Consider the following 17,565-nt stretch of genomic DNA (forward strand, 5'->3'; position numbering starts at 1 on the left):
GCACACCGATGGGCGTGTCCTGAAGGCCGGCGGCTTGATCGCCGGAGGCGCTATAAAGGCGCGCGCGCAAGAGGCGTGAGAGAGAGTCAGTCAGTGGAGTCGGTGGTCAGTTGGTTGCGGTGAGGAGTCGGTGGTGGTGGTCAGTTGGTTGCGGTGAGGAGTCGGTGGTGAGGAGTGAGTGGACCAAGAAAGTTGAGGGTTTGGACCAGACGAGTCAGACGAGTCCTGGCAAAGCACGCGACGTCCACAGCAGCCACAACAGCCACTTGGGGCCTGGACGGCGGTTTTGAGCAAGGCCGTAAAGGAACGGCGGCTGCTAAACGCGCCGATCGTGCTGCAGGACCCCCTTTGGACCTTCCTCTCCCTCCAGCCATCCACCTCCTGCCTTTCCACCCTTCTTGTGTATGTGAGTTTGTTTTGTTTGTTCTGTCCCTGGGTTAATTAAGTCTGTATAAGCTAGTATTTGCACTGTGTCACTTGCGTCTTATGTGTTGTAAATAAACTTGATTGCTCCTTTTTGCTTGTGTGTGTACAATAAATCCAATTACTCTTCTGTCCGTCTTCTCGTTTTATTCCTTTTCCTCTTTGCATTTCGTCGTTTTAGTCTTTTCCCAGATTGGGCAGCTGCGGTGCGATACGGCCAAAGTTCTGGGTGAATCGGGTGAGTCGGGGATCCTGTAACGGTCGCGGTTGGACCATCCGCTCGGCCCATCATAACATCTAAACCGCGATCAGTAACAATATAATTGGCTTGTTCTTGTCACCAAATGTCTGAACCAACACATCCACAACGTTTTGAAATATCATGATATATATATATATATATATATATATATATAGATACCTAAAGCCAGAATATATATATATACGTAGTGTGTTCAAAAAGTATCCGACCTTTATTTTTCGTGCGTAAAAAAAAGAAGCCAGGGAGGCGTTGATTGGTGCACGTATGTAGGCGATCCTAATGCACACGCGTGAATTTTTTCCCACCTGCAGAAGCTGTCATTCGACGGCAGACCGCCGATGAGTGAGGTCATGTAAGCGAGCGCCGTCGGATTTTCGTTTTTGACAAAATGACGGAAAAACTTGAACAACGCTACTGCATCAAATTTTGTGTTTCATCAAACTTGCATCAAAACTGCAACTTGGTTTCTGGGTCGTACCCATAAACCCAGGACTCATCGCCAGTGATCACTGTGTTGAGGAAGCTGGGATCGCTGTTCACAGTCTCCAGCATGTCCTGTGCGATCTCCAAACGGAGTTGCTTCTGCTCAATCGTTAGCAGCTTTGGTACGAACTTCGCTGAGATTCTCCTGAAGCCCAAATCCTCCTTCATAATGGAATGAACGGTGTTGAATCTTGCGGATCGTTTCCACTTGGGAATCGCCAAGCTTTACACAAAATTTGATGCAGTAGCGTTGTTCAAGTTTTTCCGTCATTTTGTCAAAAACGAAAATCCGACGGCGCTCGCTTACATGACCTCACTCATCGGCGGTCTGCCGTCGAATGACAGCTTCTGCAGGTGGGAAAAAATTCACGCGTGCGCATTAGGATCGCCTACATACGTGCACCAATCAACGCCTCCCTAGCTTCTTTTTTTTTTACGCACGAAAAATAAAGGTCGGATACTTTTTGAACACAGTAGTATATACACAATTTTTGGTCTGTGCCCCCAATGGTGAAAAATCAGGTAAGGAATAAAAATTAAAAAAAATTATCGTATCTGGATTCAGATCTTCACCAAAATATATATCCCTCCGTGTCACGCACCCAACCTGTCCACAAGGTTTCACCAAAATCAGTCCACAACACTGAGATATTGTGCTATATATAGCTTTAGCACTATCTTGTAATAGTGAAGAATCACCTTTTTATCATTTTTATTTTTGTATACAAGGTCTAGGCTTGTGGAAGAGCTCAGCATATCAGGACTCAACATAAAGGGAACAGCAGGAGAAAGGGGGAATGCCAACAGCAGAGCGGAGGCAGAAGGTAGATGGAGACAGACAAACAAAGGGATGCAGGTAAAGATGAGGGTAGAACACAAGGGGTGGACAAGATAGATGGACACATCAGCAAAAATTTTGGGAGGGATGGGGGTGGATTAACGGGTGTAGAAAAGATCATGGCTTTGGATGGGGAAGCCTCTCCTCAGTGAAAGACACATGAAAGCCCGCTTGGAGTTTGCAAAAAAGCACCTAAAGGACTCTCAGACTGTGAGAAACAAGATTCTGTGGTCTGATGAAACAAAGATTGAACTGTTTGGCTTCCATCTGGCCACTCTGCCAGAAAGCCCAGATCGGTGGAGTGTTGCAGTGATGGTTGTCCTTCTGGAAGTTTCTCCCATCTTCACACAGGATCTCTGGAGCTCAGCCAGTGACCATCGGGTTCTTGGTCACCTCTCTTACCAAGGCCCTTCTCCCCCGATTGCTCAGTTTGGCAGGGCGGCCAGCTCTAGGAAGAGTCCTGGTTGTTCCAAACTTCTTCCCTTTAAGAATTATGGAGGCCACTGTGCTCTTGGGAACCTTCAATAGAAAAATTTAAAAAACCACCTTTAGAGGCCATTTTTCCCCGCAAAGCGGGGGTTGGCCTTTTTCGGGAACCGTGGTTGTTGTTGTTTTTCGGTCCCCTATTTGAAGCAATGTTTTACAGCCGGATGCCCTTCCTGACGCCAACCCTTTTTGCCGCCTTTAACGACAAACAGCGAATTACCAGTGAACTGGTACTCAATTAGCCGACCTCGGAAGGATGACAGGCTGAGTCAACCCCCCTGGCGTTAATTCAGCGATCGACCGGGATTCGAACCCAGGATCCTTGGATCCTAAGCCGGCACCCTAGCCGCTAGCCCAACACCAGGGAACCTTCAATGCAGCAGAGATTTTTTTTGTAGACTTCCCCAGACCTGTGCCTCAACACAATCCTGTCTGAGCTCTGCAGGCAGTTCCTTCGACCTCATGGCTTGGTTTTTGCTCTGATATGCATTGTCAGCTGTGAGACCTGATATAGACAGGTGGGTGCCTTTCCAAATCATGTCCAATCAATTGAATTTACCACAGGTGGACTCCAATCAAGGTGTAGAAACATCTCAAAGATGATCAAGAGAAATGGGAGGCACCTGAGCTAAATTTCAAGTGTCATAGCAAAGGGTCTGAATACTTATGTCAATGTGATATTTCAGTTTTTTATTTTTAATAAATTTGCAAAACTTTCTAAAATCCTGTTTTCTCTTTGTCATTATGGGGGTATCGAGTGCAGATTGTTGAGGGAAAAAATGAATTTAAACGATTTCAGCAAAAGGCTGCAACAAAACAAAATGTGAAAAAAGTGAAGGGGTCTGAATACTTTCCGAATGCACTGTAGATATTACACATAGATATACATATATATATATATATATATATACATATATATTTATAACGGCAATCACAACCGCAAAACGTCCACGCTTACCTCCCTCACCCCCTCCTCCCAAACATAATAGTAAATATCATCATTTAAAACAACCTATGCATCAACAAGCTCCAGATAGTACCTTCTCATCAGTGTTAAAAAGCATAAGTTTGGATAAAAAGCACCACATACGAACATCCGGCCTTTCACAGGCCCATATCGTGGAGCTATTGCAATAGGGACAGGAAGATAACCTTTTGGACGAGTTGACCAGGAAATTCTCCAACTGTTTTGTTGCGCAGAGGAACCCTCTTCTCACAAAATCATTACAAGTACGTTTGGCTTCTTCAAAGTTTCTTTTTTTTCGTAGTTTCATTTTACAATCCTTACGAGACCAAACCACCCTATATACTTCATTACTAGGGGGTTTAGCGCATGAGCACCAAGCAATCTGGTGCTGATTACGTCATTTCAAAAGACACGTGTTGTTGCCCCACTACCTCACTGGGAGTTCAATAATGCTACTCTTCCTTGAGCTGTGCTCTTAAGCCCTATCATAGGTCAAATTTAAGTGGTATGTTCATTATTCTCCTTCCCCCTCCTGAGTGTTTCAGTTATTATAGGAGATACTCAAACATGGGAACATCACTAAACCATTATACAGTTGCACAACATTAATATTTTAAACATATCAGCCTTGGCTTACCGTACAAGCATTGTTATTGAAAATCTGCGTACTCATACCAGAGATTTGATTGCACCAAATTTAAGCATTTCATTAACTCGCATCAAATCAGTGCGCAAAATGTCAACTTTTCACAACTTGGCGCTTAAGAGAAACTAGACAAGCAAACAGACACCTTTGCTTTTGAGTTTCGCAAAAATAAATAAATAAATGGAAAAACTTTGCTGAAACCTTTAAGCACCCATTACAGGAGCAAACGTCATACCGTGCAACGTGGACACAGCCATTCCCCATTCGGAATTTCAGGCAACGGAGGATTGAGACAATGGATGTGGTACGACGACGGGCAGGCATCACAACACAGCAGCTCGCCGCCATCCTTGCACACTCTGCAAAACTCCATGTGGTCATCTTCTTCCTCTTCATCATCTGGTTCTTCCTCGTCATCTTCATTTTCATTTTCACCCTTGGCCTCCCACTGAATTCCCTCCTTTTCCTAAAAAGCATGTCAATGACTTGTGATTAACAGACATACCTTGTACAGTAACACTACATCCAAAACGACAACATGGACTGTTTTCACACCTTCTCACAAGCTCCAGCATGGTGGAGCTTTCTCTCAAAGAATCAAGACCATATTCTCTTCACTTACACAGTGTGGACAGCTCCAGGTGCCTTCAGGTGCTTTGTCCAACTCTGGGTCAAGACAGACAAGGTGGTATGCTCGAGGACACGTGTCACAGAGTATTATTTCTCCACCTTGTTGGCAAACCTCACAGTAATCCTGATGATCCGTTTCATAACCATCACCGTCCTCATCGCCTGCAGCAGGCACACAAGTGTCAATAGCCAGGATCAGAGGTGTCCCTAGTAATGACGCTGCAATCAAAACATGCACGGGGAAATTTGCAGGAATATAATCAATTCTCACAAGAGCACAGATGTAACTGGGAGCCAATTAAGAGTAACGAGGGTGGAAGGGCTGAGAGAATTTGTGAACAAATAATTCCTCAATTATTTTAAGAACACTTTTTAAAGTAATACTGGTGGTGGTGCTGCTGGGTCCCTTCCGGAAAGTAAAAGTGAAAACGCTTAACTCACCTTTCTTCTTCTTCTTCTGGGCTACCTTTGCCTTCTTCCTGCTCTTTCGAACCTTGCCCGTCGAGCTATCAGAGCGCATCGAAGAGCTGTTTATACTCGACTCATCCACATCCTCATAATCTTCATCATCAAAGTCATCATCTTCACTCTGGAATCACAAATGGTGAAATTAAAAAAAACAAGGGAAAAAGAAAATGATAATCAATTTCAATACAAATTACGACCAATTTTGTCACTTTTTAGAACCAATGAGAGGTGACCAAAACTGGAGTGATGAAAACTTGGGCAGTTGGAGATCAAGAAGGTATTTGTGGAAGAAGGTAGTATTATCAAACAGTACTTGTAAAATAATGTGGTTTGATTTATTTGGGTCATGCAAGAGCGTCCTTACCGAAGATCCTTTCTTGCGCTTCGTTCCAAGGCCGCCGAGTTTGATCTTCAGTGGTGCCAGCTTCTTAACGGCTTTCACAGGTGTTGGAACGACCTTCTTTTTAGCATTTTCGCCAAGGCGGGCCGTTTTGGTTCTTCGACGAGCATTTGGACCTGAGGATGCATTGCACGCACTCAAGTATTAGTGCGGCATCAGGAAGAGAGCAACAAACAAAAGGAAATGGCACACCACACTCCTCGTGGATAGGAACACTGTGGGGCATGATAGCTCACCTTTTCCCTCTTTAGTTTTTGCCTTGCGAAGTGGAACAGCAGGAGGCAGGGGAACAAGTGGTGCTGCCTGCTTGCTGCTTTCGGGCGAAGAAGTGGGCAATGGAGGTGGTGGTGGTGCTGCTGGGGCCAAACCCTTGAAGGGGTTGTTGGTGCTGAACTCGTGCCATTTAGCGCTCAAAACCTTCATCATCTTAGACACGGGTATCTTTGGGTTCTTTTCTCCAATCAAAGGTCTGCATCAAGCAGCAGGATAAGAGAATCACAAATATCACTGTGTTGAAATGTTGTTATATATTAAACAATTATAAGCAAAGTATAAGGTGGACCTACCGCATAAACTGACTGTAGGCTTTGTAATTCGTCAGTGTGCGGTAATCGCTCTCTGTATATACGTGGTCAACATCATCAAACCCCCAATCAGAAAGAAGCTGCGCCGCAGATTTCTAACAGGGACAACAGTCAACATAGTCAAAATATAAACTAGTGTATTTCATTCTTAAGAGCATAGCTATGCCAAAGCTGAAATTAATTTTAAATCCACAGAGTATAAACAAAAATGTACAAAATAATAAATAACTGATGTCTTTAATACAGCACAGGAAATATGAAGCCACTAATAAATTAATTAATGAATAAATAACTTAAACATAAGCAAAACCAGCATCAAAAATAGGAAATCACCTGGGGGCCATCATCATCCTCATCATCATCTTCCTCATAATCGTCCTCTTCTTCATCCTCCTTCTCTTTTTCCTTCTCTTTCTCTCTCTCCCTTTCCCTATCCCTCTCACGCTCACGCTCCCTCTCACGCTCTCCTCTGCGTCTTTTCGCCTTCTTGTCCTTCCGGTCCCTTGGTTGTTTCTTCTTGCGCTTTTTGCTGGGCATGTAGTCACTCGCATCGCTGTCAGACTTCACGCACGGAAGTTCATCCTCCAGTTCCAAGCGATCATCGTCAAGGTCGCTCTCCTGCTGACGTAGTGCATGCCGCTGCTGCCACGCACCCGAAAAAAGACAAGTGTACAGAATTAAAAAATAGAAAACTATCACTACGAGCCAGCTTATTACTCTCGTGTTGGACACAAAGTGTGCAAATGCACTTCGACAAAGAAAAGGCACAGAAATTCATTGAGTCTACGTAATTGCTGTTGCTTGCACGAAAGACTAATTGCTGACAAATTTAAATAAATAACGATAACAAGCAATAGATAGGTAATTATCTTGAAAAGAGAATAATTATTGTAAAAGTCACTTATTGAAAACAAATTCTTAAGTAGTGAATAAATTGACACCACAGAAAAGTTAACGCTTTGATGCATGCAGAACAACTCACAAAAAGCTCAGCGATTCAATGGCTTTCCAAGTACCCTCCACCACCACCACTACCACTACCATGAGAAGAGATCTGATGTGTGTGTGTGTGTGTGTGTGTGTGTGTGTGTGTGTGTGTGTGTGTGTGTGTGTGTGTGTGTGTGTGTGTGTGTGTGTGTGTGTGTGTGTGTGTGTGTGTGTGTGTGTGTGTGTGTGTATGTATGTATTGTTGCGGATTTGAGAATCCTGTTTTTTTTGTAAATATCACCCTCTGTAAGTAGTGTAATGATTCCTTGTAAATACCTGTTTTGTGTGTAAAGGTCAAAGGTCGTCCCGCTTAGTTAATCCATCGCATGCACGTAGAAAATCATATACCCTTCTAAATAGTTATTTCTTATTCTATGTAGTTTAAGGCTCTGTCTCCCACTAGTTGAATCTGCATTGCACCGAATCAAATAAGATAGATCCCCTTTCAATTGCCCAAAACCTCCATTGCCGACCGCATTGCCAACCGCATTACCAACTACACCAGTCCTCCATTACGCACGCGGTCAGCTCGGAGAAGAAAGGCATGTCTCCACCTCGTCATCAGAGGGAGGAGTGAACCAGCCCCGATCAACCAACCAAGGATGAGGAGTTTGGCTTGAGAGGGCGGAGAGAGAACGATCGGGCAGTTTTGCGAACGTTCCAGGGTGTGGTGCTATATAACCCGTCACGCGACGCCCCCACCTCAGATGATTGAGGGAGGGAGATGAGTGAGCCGTCCACCGGAGTCCAGTTGAGGAGGAGCTGGGATGCGCGTTTGAACCAACCGCAGCTTTGAGACCACCGCAGTGAGACCACCGTAGTCCAGCCCCCCGTGACACGCAGCTTCGACCCGCTGCTACGCTGTGACCAGATTGCGGTGGCATCGGTGGCCGTCGAGGTCGAGCCCGACGTCCCGTGCGGGAGCAAGCTCCAGCTGAACCTTCCTCCCCTCTCCTGCCATTCATTCCTGCTTCATTCCCCGTGTAAGTCTGATTGTCGTCTGTCCTTTATGTTGTCCTGGGGTTTAAGTAAGCTTGTATAGGTAAGTTAATATTTGCACTGTGTCTTCCTCTTCTGTAAATTATTTTCGTATTTTTCCTCCTCCTTGGTTTCTTTTGACTTGTGCATAATAGTTAGTAATAATCCTGTTATTTCCTACCCTTCCCTTCTTCTTCTTCCTCATCCGTTCGTCCTTGTCTTTTCCACATTGAATACCTGTGGCAAGATTTGGCCAACGTTCAGAATCGGGTTAGTCTTGCTAATGGCTCGAACTTCGGGTTGCTAAAAACCGCTCGGCAACTAGACCATCTAAAACCGGGGTTCGAGCGGGAGCCCTCCCCTGCTTCGCAGTCAGGAGTGGCACTCAGGTCCTTGGGACTTATCGTAGACCAAATACCCTGGCTGCTCCCGACCGGAAGGAGCGTTGGGACCCCCAGGACTCACGTCGGTCAGTCGCGGACAAGGGGATTAATCCCCCCTTCTTAAGAGGAAAAGGGGCCGATGGGGAGATCCGCAACAGTATATATATAAATAAATTTATTATTACTAGGGCATGCCCGTACTATATATATATCTAAAATTATATCCCCCCCCTCTATTTACATGAAATGGTTTGGTCCATTCGCAAAGCCAAAGCGAACGGCTTGCGAGTACGGTGACAATCCCCCCCCTCTATTTACATGAAATGGTTTGGTCCAAAGCGAACGGCTTGCGAGTACGGTGACAATCCCCCCCCCCCTCTATTTACATGAAATGGTTTGGTCCAAAGCGAACGGCTTGCGAGTACGGTGACAATCCCCCCCCTCTATTTACATGAAATGGTTTGGTCCAAAGCGAACGGCTTGCGGAGTTTGGTAAAGAAATCGCCATAGCGTGCACAAACGCGCAGGAAAGCGAAAGAATCGCAAATTAGTTTTAATTAGTTTAAAAACATAGTTTAACGCCAACATAGCGGCAACATAGTTTGCCAACGTGAAATAAATGAATACGCTCTCAAATGTGCCGTCCGAGGCAGAGTCTGTTCGGCACGTTCGGCACACGTGATAACTCGCTGCTCTCTGATTGGTTGAATCGTTTTTTGGACATAGCTCGGTAACTACTTCTCCGATTAATATGAAACCTTGAAAAGGCACATCCTCGGGTCCCCAGCAATATACCTGGCAAGTTTAAAGTATATCGGACCCGTGGTTGTCGAGAAACAGCGGTCACAGACATACACACACACATACACACACACACACACACACAGAGATTACTGGAATTATAGATAGATATTATCTATATTATATTCTCCGTTGGTGATTCTGTCTGTCTATGAAACGTCTGTCTGGGGGAGTGGCTACACCAGGTCTGGGAGGGGCTTCAAAAACAAATCATCACCATTTTGTTGCCTCACATAGCTTTGAGGCCTCTTTTGTTAGGCCCGTGGTGTCTTGCTCTCCCTCACAGTTTTATTTCAATTCTAATTCAATATCTCATTTCATTTTTCCAGTCGCTAACATGGTTTTAGACTCGGTTGCAAAAAACGGGAAAGATTTGTTGAAAGTTAACGCACAGGCAGGAAATAGCCGAGATCGGCACAGTATATCATACACCACCCAAATAACACAGACGAGAAATATTCGATGAAAGTTAACGTTGATAGAACAAAATGCATTTTAAATGATAAGGCCTGTATAATGTAAACTAACCATGAAATACAATATTCATTAGTAACATTTGGTTTTAATCTATTTTTACTTTGTAAAGCGAAAAGTTTTCGATACATGCAAGTTTAAAAATGAAGTCACCCGTGACTGATGTGCATTTTAAAACTGAATCAATACATCTTCGATTACAAATTACTTTTGGAAGAAACAAAGGTACATGTTAATTACAACTCAAGCAAAGGAAACCAGGCAATGCCTGTTTCGGTTGGAGCGATTATACATCGCCCAAAAAAGATGCATTTCATTGCTACAGGAAATAAAAGTGCAAAATCTTTAAAAAAAAATTTTTTTTGCATTTTCGCACACGTTTTCAAAGCTGAATCAATCGTGTTCACATCCAGGATTAATAAAGAAACTCCATTTCACAGATGTGAAATAAATAAATAAACACAGAAAGGGAAATAATCTGGTCCGGCAATTACGATTATAATCGCTGCGGAAGTGGCCGCTGCCATTCGTTGTGATCTCGTGCTGTCACGTATTGCAGACGTTGTTTTGTCAGGTTCTTGGTGCGACTTCCTCTCGACGTCAGAATATGCTCCATATGCGTCGTGTGTATCCGGCCTGTCTATTACTCAAGGTTACGTAATGTGGGGCATGTGGGTGGTCATTCCCCTGTGTGTGTGACAAACTCCCCCGTGTGTGTGAGTGACCCACCCGTGTGTGTGTGTGTGTGTGTGTGTATGCGCGCGTGTGACCCACTGCCCCCCCCCCCCCCCCGTGTGTGTCTGACCCACTGCCTCCCCCGTGTGTGTGTGTGTGTCTGACCCACTGCCTCCCCCCCGTGTGTGTGTGTGTCTGACCCACTGCCTCCCCCGTGTGTGTGTGTGTGCTTGACCCACTCCCCCCCCTCCCGTGCGTGCGTGTGTGACCCACTCCCCCCCCCCCTCGTGTGTGTGTGCGACCCACCCCCCCCCCGACCCCCGTGTGTGTGTGTGATCCATTCCCACGTGTGCGTGTGTGACCCTCCCCCCCGTGTGCGTGTGACCCACTCCCCCCCGTGTGCGTGTGACCCACTCCCCCCCCGTGTGTGCGTGTGACCCACTCCCCCCCCGTGTGTGCGTGTGACCCACTCCCCCGTGTGTGTGCGTGTGACCCACTCCCCCGTGTGTGTGCGTGTGACCCACTCCCCCGTGCGTGTGCGTGTGACCCACTCCCCCGTGCGTGTGCGTGTGACCCACTCCCCCGTGCGTGTGCGTGTGACCCACTCCCCCGTGCGTGTGCGTGTGACCCACTCCCCCGTGCGTGTGCGTGTGACCCACTCCCCCGTGCGTGTGCGTGTGACCCACTCCCCCGTGCGTGTGCGTGTGACCCACTCCCCCGTGCGTGTGCGTGTGACCCACTCCCCCGTGCGTGTGCGTGTGACCCACTCCCCCGTGTGTGTGCGTGTGACCCACTCCCCCGTGCGTGTGCGTGTGACCCACTCCCCCGTGCGTGTGCGTGTGACCCACTCCCCCGTGCGTGTGCGTGTGACCCACTCCCCCGTGCGTGTGCGTGTGACCCACTCCCCCGTGCGTGTGCGTGTGACCCACTCCCCCGTGCGTGTGCGTGTGACCCACTCCCCCGTGCGTGTGCGTGTGACCCACTCCCCCGTGCGTGTGCGTGTGACCCACTCCCCCGTGCGTGTGCGTGTGACCCACTCCCCCGTGCGTGTGCGTGTGACCCACTCCCCCGTGCGTGTGCGTGTGACCCACTCCCCCGTGCGTGGGCGTGTGACCCACTCCCCCGTGCGTGTGCGTGTGACCCACTCCCCCGTGCGTGTGCGTGTGACCCACTCCCCCGTGCGTGTGCGTGTGACCCACTCCCCCGTGCGTGTGCGTGTGACCCACTCCCCCGTGCGTGTGCGTGTGACCCACTCCCCCGTGCGTGTGACCCACTCCCCCGTGCGTGTGACCCACTCCCCCGTGCGTGTGACCCACTCCCCCGTGCGTGTGACCCACTCCCCCGTGCGTGTGACCCACTCCCCCGTGCGTGTGCGTGTGACCCACTCCCCCGTGCGTGCGTGTGACCCACTCCCCCGTGCGTGCGTGCGTGTGACCCACTCCCCCGTGCGTGCGTGCGTGTGACCCACTCCCCCGTGTGTGTGCGTGTGACCCACTCCCCCGTGCGTGTGCGTGTGACCCACTCCCCCGTGCGTGTGCGTGTGACCCACTCCCCCGTGCGTGTGCGTGTGACCCACTCCCCCGTGCGTGTGCGTGTGACCCACTCCCCCGTGCGTGCGTGCGTGTGACCCACTCCCCCGTGCGTGCGTGCGTGTGACCCACTCCCCCGTGCGTGCGTGCGTGTGACCCACTCCCCCGAGCGTGCGTGCGTGTGACCCACTCCCCCGTGCGTGCGTGCGACCCACTCCCCCGTGTGTGTGCGTGTGACCCACTCCCCCGTGTGTGTGCGTGTGACCCACTCCCCCGTGTGTGTGCGTGTGACCCACTCCCCCGTGTGTGTGCGTGTGACCCACTCCCCCGTGTGTGTGCGTGTGACCCACTCCCCCGTGTGTGCGTGCGACCCACTCCCCCGTGTGTGCGTGCGACCCACTCCCCCGTGTGTGCGTGCGACCCACTCCCCCGTGTGTGCGTGCGACCCACTCCCCCGTGTGTGCGTGTGACCCGTGACCCACGTGTGCGTGTGACCCGTGACCCACGTGTGCGTGTGACACACTCCCCCGTGTGTGCGTGTGACACACTCCCCCGTGTGTGCGTGCGTGACCCACTCCCCCGTGTGCGCGTGCGTGACCCACTCCCCCGTGTGCGCGTGCGTGACCCACTCCCCCGTGTGCGCGTGCGTGACCCACTCCCCCGTGTGCGCGTGCGTGACCCACTCCCCCGTGTGCGCGTGCGTGACCCACTCCCCCGTGTGCGCGTGCGTGACCCACTCCCCCGTGTGCGCGTGCGTGACCCACTCCCCCGTGTGTGCGTGCGTGACCCACTCCCCCGTGTGTGCGTGCGTGACCCACTCCCCCGTGTGTGCGTGCGTGACCCACTCCCCCGTGTGTGCGTGCGTGACCCACTCCCCCGTGTGTGCGTGCGTGACCCACTCCCCCGTGTGTGCGTGCGTGACCCACTCCCCCGTGTGTGCGTGCGTGACCCACTCCCCCGTGTGTGCGTGCGTGACCCACTCCCCCGTGTGTGCGTGCGTGACCCACTCCCCCGTGTGTGTGTGCGTGACCCACTCCGTGTGTGTGTGCGTGACCCACTCCCCCGTGTGTGTGTGCGTGACCCACTCCCCCGTGTGTGTGTGTGTGACCCACTCCCCCGTGTGTGTGTGCATGACCCACTTGTGTGTGTGTGTGTGTGTGTGTGTGTGTGTGTGTGTGTGTGTGTGTGTGTGTGTGTGTGTGTGTGTGTGTGTGTGTGTGTGAATTAGAGAGATATAATTGAGGAACATAAATGAAAAAACGAGATGTGTGTGTGTGTGTGTGTGTATGTATGTATATATATATATATAAAGTTGTGGTTTTGGAATAAAGTATAACCCCCCTCGTAGGTAGACGCACCACAACATGAAGCCTCGCGAGTTCAGTTATTTCTTAGTGCATGTAAGCGTAGTCCTTTCCTGTGTTAGTTTTGCGTTGAGCAGGCCCGTGAGTAGGGTGGTCCTTTGGCGCTGGAATGCCACGTGCTCGGCCTGAACAAGTCTGGCAAGGCCGAAGGGAGGAGCTGCAGGGGGGAGTGGCCGGTAAGCGCGAGCCGCCAATCAGAGCACGAGGGGAGTGGCTAACCACGGCGATGAAAGGTGGGGCTTGGAACATTCGAGTAAGGCCGGGGCGGAGCCATAAAACCCTGCTCCGAGCCCCCCCACCTCAGTTGAGTGAGAATCGAGTTGAGGGAGAGTTCGAGCTGGAGAGAGAGTTCGAGCTGGAGAGAGAGTTCGAGCTGGAGAGAGAGTTCGAGCTGGAGAGAGAGTTCGAGAGAGTTCGAGAGAGAGAGTTCGAGAGAGAGAGTTCGAGAGAGAGAGTTCGAGAGAGAGAGTTCGAGAGAGAGAGTTCGAGAGAGAGAGTTCGAGAGAGAGAGTTCGAGAGAGAGAGTTCGAGAGAGAGAGTTCGAGAGAGAGAGTTCGAGAGAGAGAGTTCGAGAGAGAGAGTTCGAGAGAGAGAGTTCGAGAGAGAGAGTTCGAGAGAGAGAGAGTTCGAGAGAGAGAGAGTTCGAGGGAGAGAGAGTTCGAGTTGAGAGAGAGTTCGAGAGAGAGAGAGTTCGAGAGAGAGAGAGTTCGAGAGAGAGAGAGTTCGAGAGAGAGAGAGTTCGAGAGAGAGAGAGTTCGAGAGAGAGAGAGTTCGAGAGAGAGTTCGAGAGAGAGAGTTCGAGAGAGAGAGTTCGAGAGAGAGAGTTCGAGAGAGAGAGTTCGAGAGAGAGAGTTCGAGAGTTAGAGTTCGAGAGAGAGAGTTCGAGAGAGAGAGTTCGAGAGTTCGAGTTCGAGAGTTCGAGTTCGAGAGTTCGAGAGTTCGAGTTCGAGAGTTCGAGTTCGAGAGTTCGAGTTCGAGAGTTCGAGTTCGAGAGTTCGAGAGTTCGAGTTCGAGAGTTCGAGTTCGAGAGTTCGAGTTCGAGAGTTCGAGTTCGAGTTCGAGAGTTCGAGTTCGAGAGTTCGAGTTCGAGAGTTCGAGTTCGAGAGTTCGAGTTCGAGAGTTCGAGTTCGAGAGTTCGAGTTCGAGAGTTCGAGTTCGAGAGTTCGAGTTCGAGAGTTCGAGTTCGAGAGTTCGAGTTCGAGAGTTCGAGTTCGAGAGTTCGAGTTCGAGAGTTCGAGTTCGAGAGTTCGAGTTCGAGAGTTCGAGTTCGAGAGTTCGAGTTCGAGAGTTCGAGAGTTCGAGAGTTCGAGTTCGAGAGTTCGAGTTCGAGAGTTCGAGTTCGAGAGTTCGAGTTCGAGAGTTCGAGTTCGAGAGTTCGAGTTCGAGAGTTCGAGTTCGAGAGTTCGAGTTCGAGAGTTCGAGTTCGAGAGTTCGAGTTCGAGAGTTCGAGTTCGAGAGTTCGAGTTCGAGAGTTCGAGTTCGAGAGTTCGAGTTCGAGAGTTCGAGTTCGAGAGTTCGAGTTCGAGAGTTCGAGTTCGAGAGTTCGAGTTCGAGAGTTCGAGAGTTCTCGAGAGATCGAGAGAGAGAGAGTTCGAGTTCGAGAGTTCGAGTTCGAGAGTTCGAGAGAGAGAGTTCGAGAGAGAGAGAGAGAGAGAGAGAGAGAGTTAGAGAGAGAGAGTTAGAGAGAGAGAGTTCGAGAGAGAGAGAGAGAGAGAGAGAGAGAGTTCGAGAGAGAGAGAGAGAGAGAGAGAGAGAGAGAGAGTTCGAGAGAGAGAGAGTTCGAGAGAGAGAGAGTTCGAGAGAGAGAGAGTTCGAGAGAGAGAGAGTTCGAGAGAGAGAGAGTTCGAGAGAGAGAGAGAGAGACAGAATCGCCCAGCCCCGGGACAATTGCCGGTTATTGTCATTGTACACGAACTTGCCCCGTGCCCCGCGCTGTATTAATCGCGCGTTCGAGAAGACGACCTGTTCCGGGCTACAGCCGCGCGATCTCCTCCTGCCTGCCTTCTCCTGCATACGTGCCATGACCGCCAGAGGGCCACGCCGGGCGAGCTGTCCCGGAGCGACCGACGGCAAAGCGCGTTTGGCGTGCGAACTTCCTTTCTTCTTCTCCCCGTGTGCGTGAGTGGGCCCTGTGTCTGGGCTTAAGTAACATTGTTTAAGTGCCTGCTCTGTGTCTCTGCAAATCATTGTACATCTATATAAATAAAGAAGGAGTGTCTGTGTGTGTGTGCGTGTGTGTCTGTCTCTGTCTGGATGTCCGCTTATAACTCAAGAACTACACATCGGAGAAAAGTTTTAGACACAGATTCGGAATCAGCATAAAATTCCGGTGGTTATAGGCTACTTTTTATTTTAATATCAATGGTTTAAAAAACCGGGCCAGCTGCAATTCCATGGTGTAGTTTGTGGCGGCGCTATTGCCCCTTTCCGATCCCATGACGCATTGCGGTTCCGATTCGCGACAAGGTCCATGCGCTATCACCGACACTTTTCCACCTTTTCCATACCTTTTAATCAGATTTACCTTGTCATCCATCGTAACCACATTACGCTTGGAAACACTAGCATTATCCTTCTTCGGACCCATGGCTAACACAGACACAGTAAAGGAATACTGTACGTCGCCTCTGTTTTGAATGAGAATCAGCAGTTGCGCGTACGTACAGTATACTGTACGTACATATTTATATATTTTTTATGTGCTTTTTATTGTATTTTAAATTGTTTTTTAGCTTCTTTTATTGTTAATTTATGTACTATTTTATTTATTTTAAATATATTTTTAAGGAAAACAAATGTTTTCACGTCCGTAGGAGTGACGTAATGTCGCACATAATGACGTTCGCTGCCCGGTCATGAAAGAAATTATGATTCTCTTGCCAAAGTGACATGAAGATCAGGCAGTAAACCTCCCAACTGAGTTTCTCAACAGTCGTCAGCCTCAAGGACTCCCAACACACAGGTTGATTCTCAAGGTGGGAGCCCCAATCATGCTTCTAAGGAATCTTGATCCACCAAAGCTGTGTAATGGAACACGATTGACAAACCAGCAAATGATGCCGCATGTCCTAGAGGCAACCATCCTCTCAGGACAATACAGAGGAGAGAAAGTATTCATTCCAAGGATACCACTTATTCCACCTGACCTTCCATTCTCCTTCAAGAGGATTCAGTTCCCCATCAGGCTATGTTTTGCTATGTCCATCAACGGCGCAGGGGCAATCGATGAAGGTTGTAGGCCTGAACTTCACAGAACAAGTGTTTGCCCATGGCCAGCTGTACGTGGGCTGCTCGAGGGTTGGAAAACCAAGCAATCTTTATGTCTTGGCACCAAGTAAGAAAACCAGAAATGTTGTATACCCAGAGGTTTTGAGAAATTGAAAATTGAAAAAACGTCATGTAGGAAATGTACTGTGATATTGCTCTAAAATATACGTTCCTTTCATCATATATTTGTATTATTCTTATTCAACCCGGGCGAAGCCGGGTACCTCAGCTAGTAAATAATAAATTGTTATTACTCTGATTTGACCGTTCCCGTCCCTTCCATTAATTGGCCTCGCATAATACGAATAAAATCGCTCGAATCGGGTTCCATAAAAGTAACGGCACGAGTCACGTGATACGCACACCGCTCGGGCGTAATCGATTAGCATGGCTTGTGCGAGGTCCGGTCCCCGTTTTCGTGGCAGCGTGGGTCAAAGGTACAAGCGGCGTCGACCCGATACCCTTTTTCACGCTCGCTGGAAAGGAAAGGAAAGGAAAGGATCGAAGTGGCGATTCGGCCTCGTGGACACGAAGACCCAAGGGGAAAAAAGGGTTTAATCCCCCCTTTGTAACGTGGACGGGCTTCGGGAGATCCGATGTGTATATATATATATATATATATATATATATATATATATATATGCAGTGGAACCTTGACTTACGAGTTTAATTCGTTCCGTGACCGAGCTCGTAACTCAAATTGCTCGTATCTCAAATCAAATTTCCCCATTGAAATGCATTGAAATGCTATTAATCCGTTCCAGCCCGCCAAAAACCACACCAATTTTTTTTTAAATATACAGTATATATAAAAATATCTCGCGCTTTATATTTCACCTGTATGCAGCATACAAGTTGGCAGGATGGCCTGGACTGGAGGTACGCACACTTGACTCTAAAGTCTAAACTGTCCAGCCTGG

The 17,565-nt window shown here is 48.9% G+C and overlaps 1 protein-coding gene across 50 annotated transcripts in view; it reads right to left on the reverse strand.

The window, feature by feature from the left end:
* Positions 1 to 17,565, reverse strand: part of LOC137429030 (chromodomain-helicase-DNA-binding protein 5) — a 115,981-nt gene that overhangs the window by 85,771 nt on the left and 12,645 nt on the right. For 34 of the 50 annotated variants that reach the window (XM_078780973.1, XM_078780972.1, XM_078780971.1 and 31 more), the window contains exons 3-9: positions 6,521 to 6,829; positions 6,170 to 6,282; positions 5,840 to 6,072; positions 5,568 to 5,719; positions 5,177 to 5,324; positions 4,728 to 4,954; positions 4,341 to 4,571 (exon numbers count right to left, since the gene is read on the reverse strand). In XM_078780973.1, coding sequence (XP_078637099.1) covers positions 4,341 to 4,571; positions 4,728 to 4,954; positions 5,177 to 5,324; positions 5,568 to 5,719; positions 5,840 to 6,072; positions 6,170 to 6,282; positions 6,521 to 6,829 — 1,413 coding nt within the window. The remainder of the gene's footprint in view (positions 1 to 4,340; positions 4,572 to 4,727; positions 4,955 to 5,176; positions 5,325 to 5,567; positions 5,720 to 5,839; positions 6,073 to 6,169; positions 6,283 to 6,520; positions 6,830 to 17,565) is intronic. The other 16 variants (XM_078780985.1, XM_078780984.1, XM_078780979.1 and 13 more) reach the window with 3 other exon arrangements.

Source organism: Myxine glutinosa, chromosome 6 (genome assembly GCF_964187855.1).
Source record: "Myxine glutinosa chromosome 6, kmMyxGlut1.1, whole genome shotgun sequence".
In the NCBI taxonomy this organism is placed as follows: Eukaryota; Metazoa; Chordata; class Myxini; order Myxiniformes; family Myxinidae; genus Myxine; species Myxine glutinosa.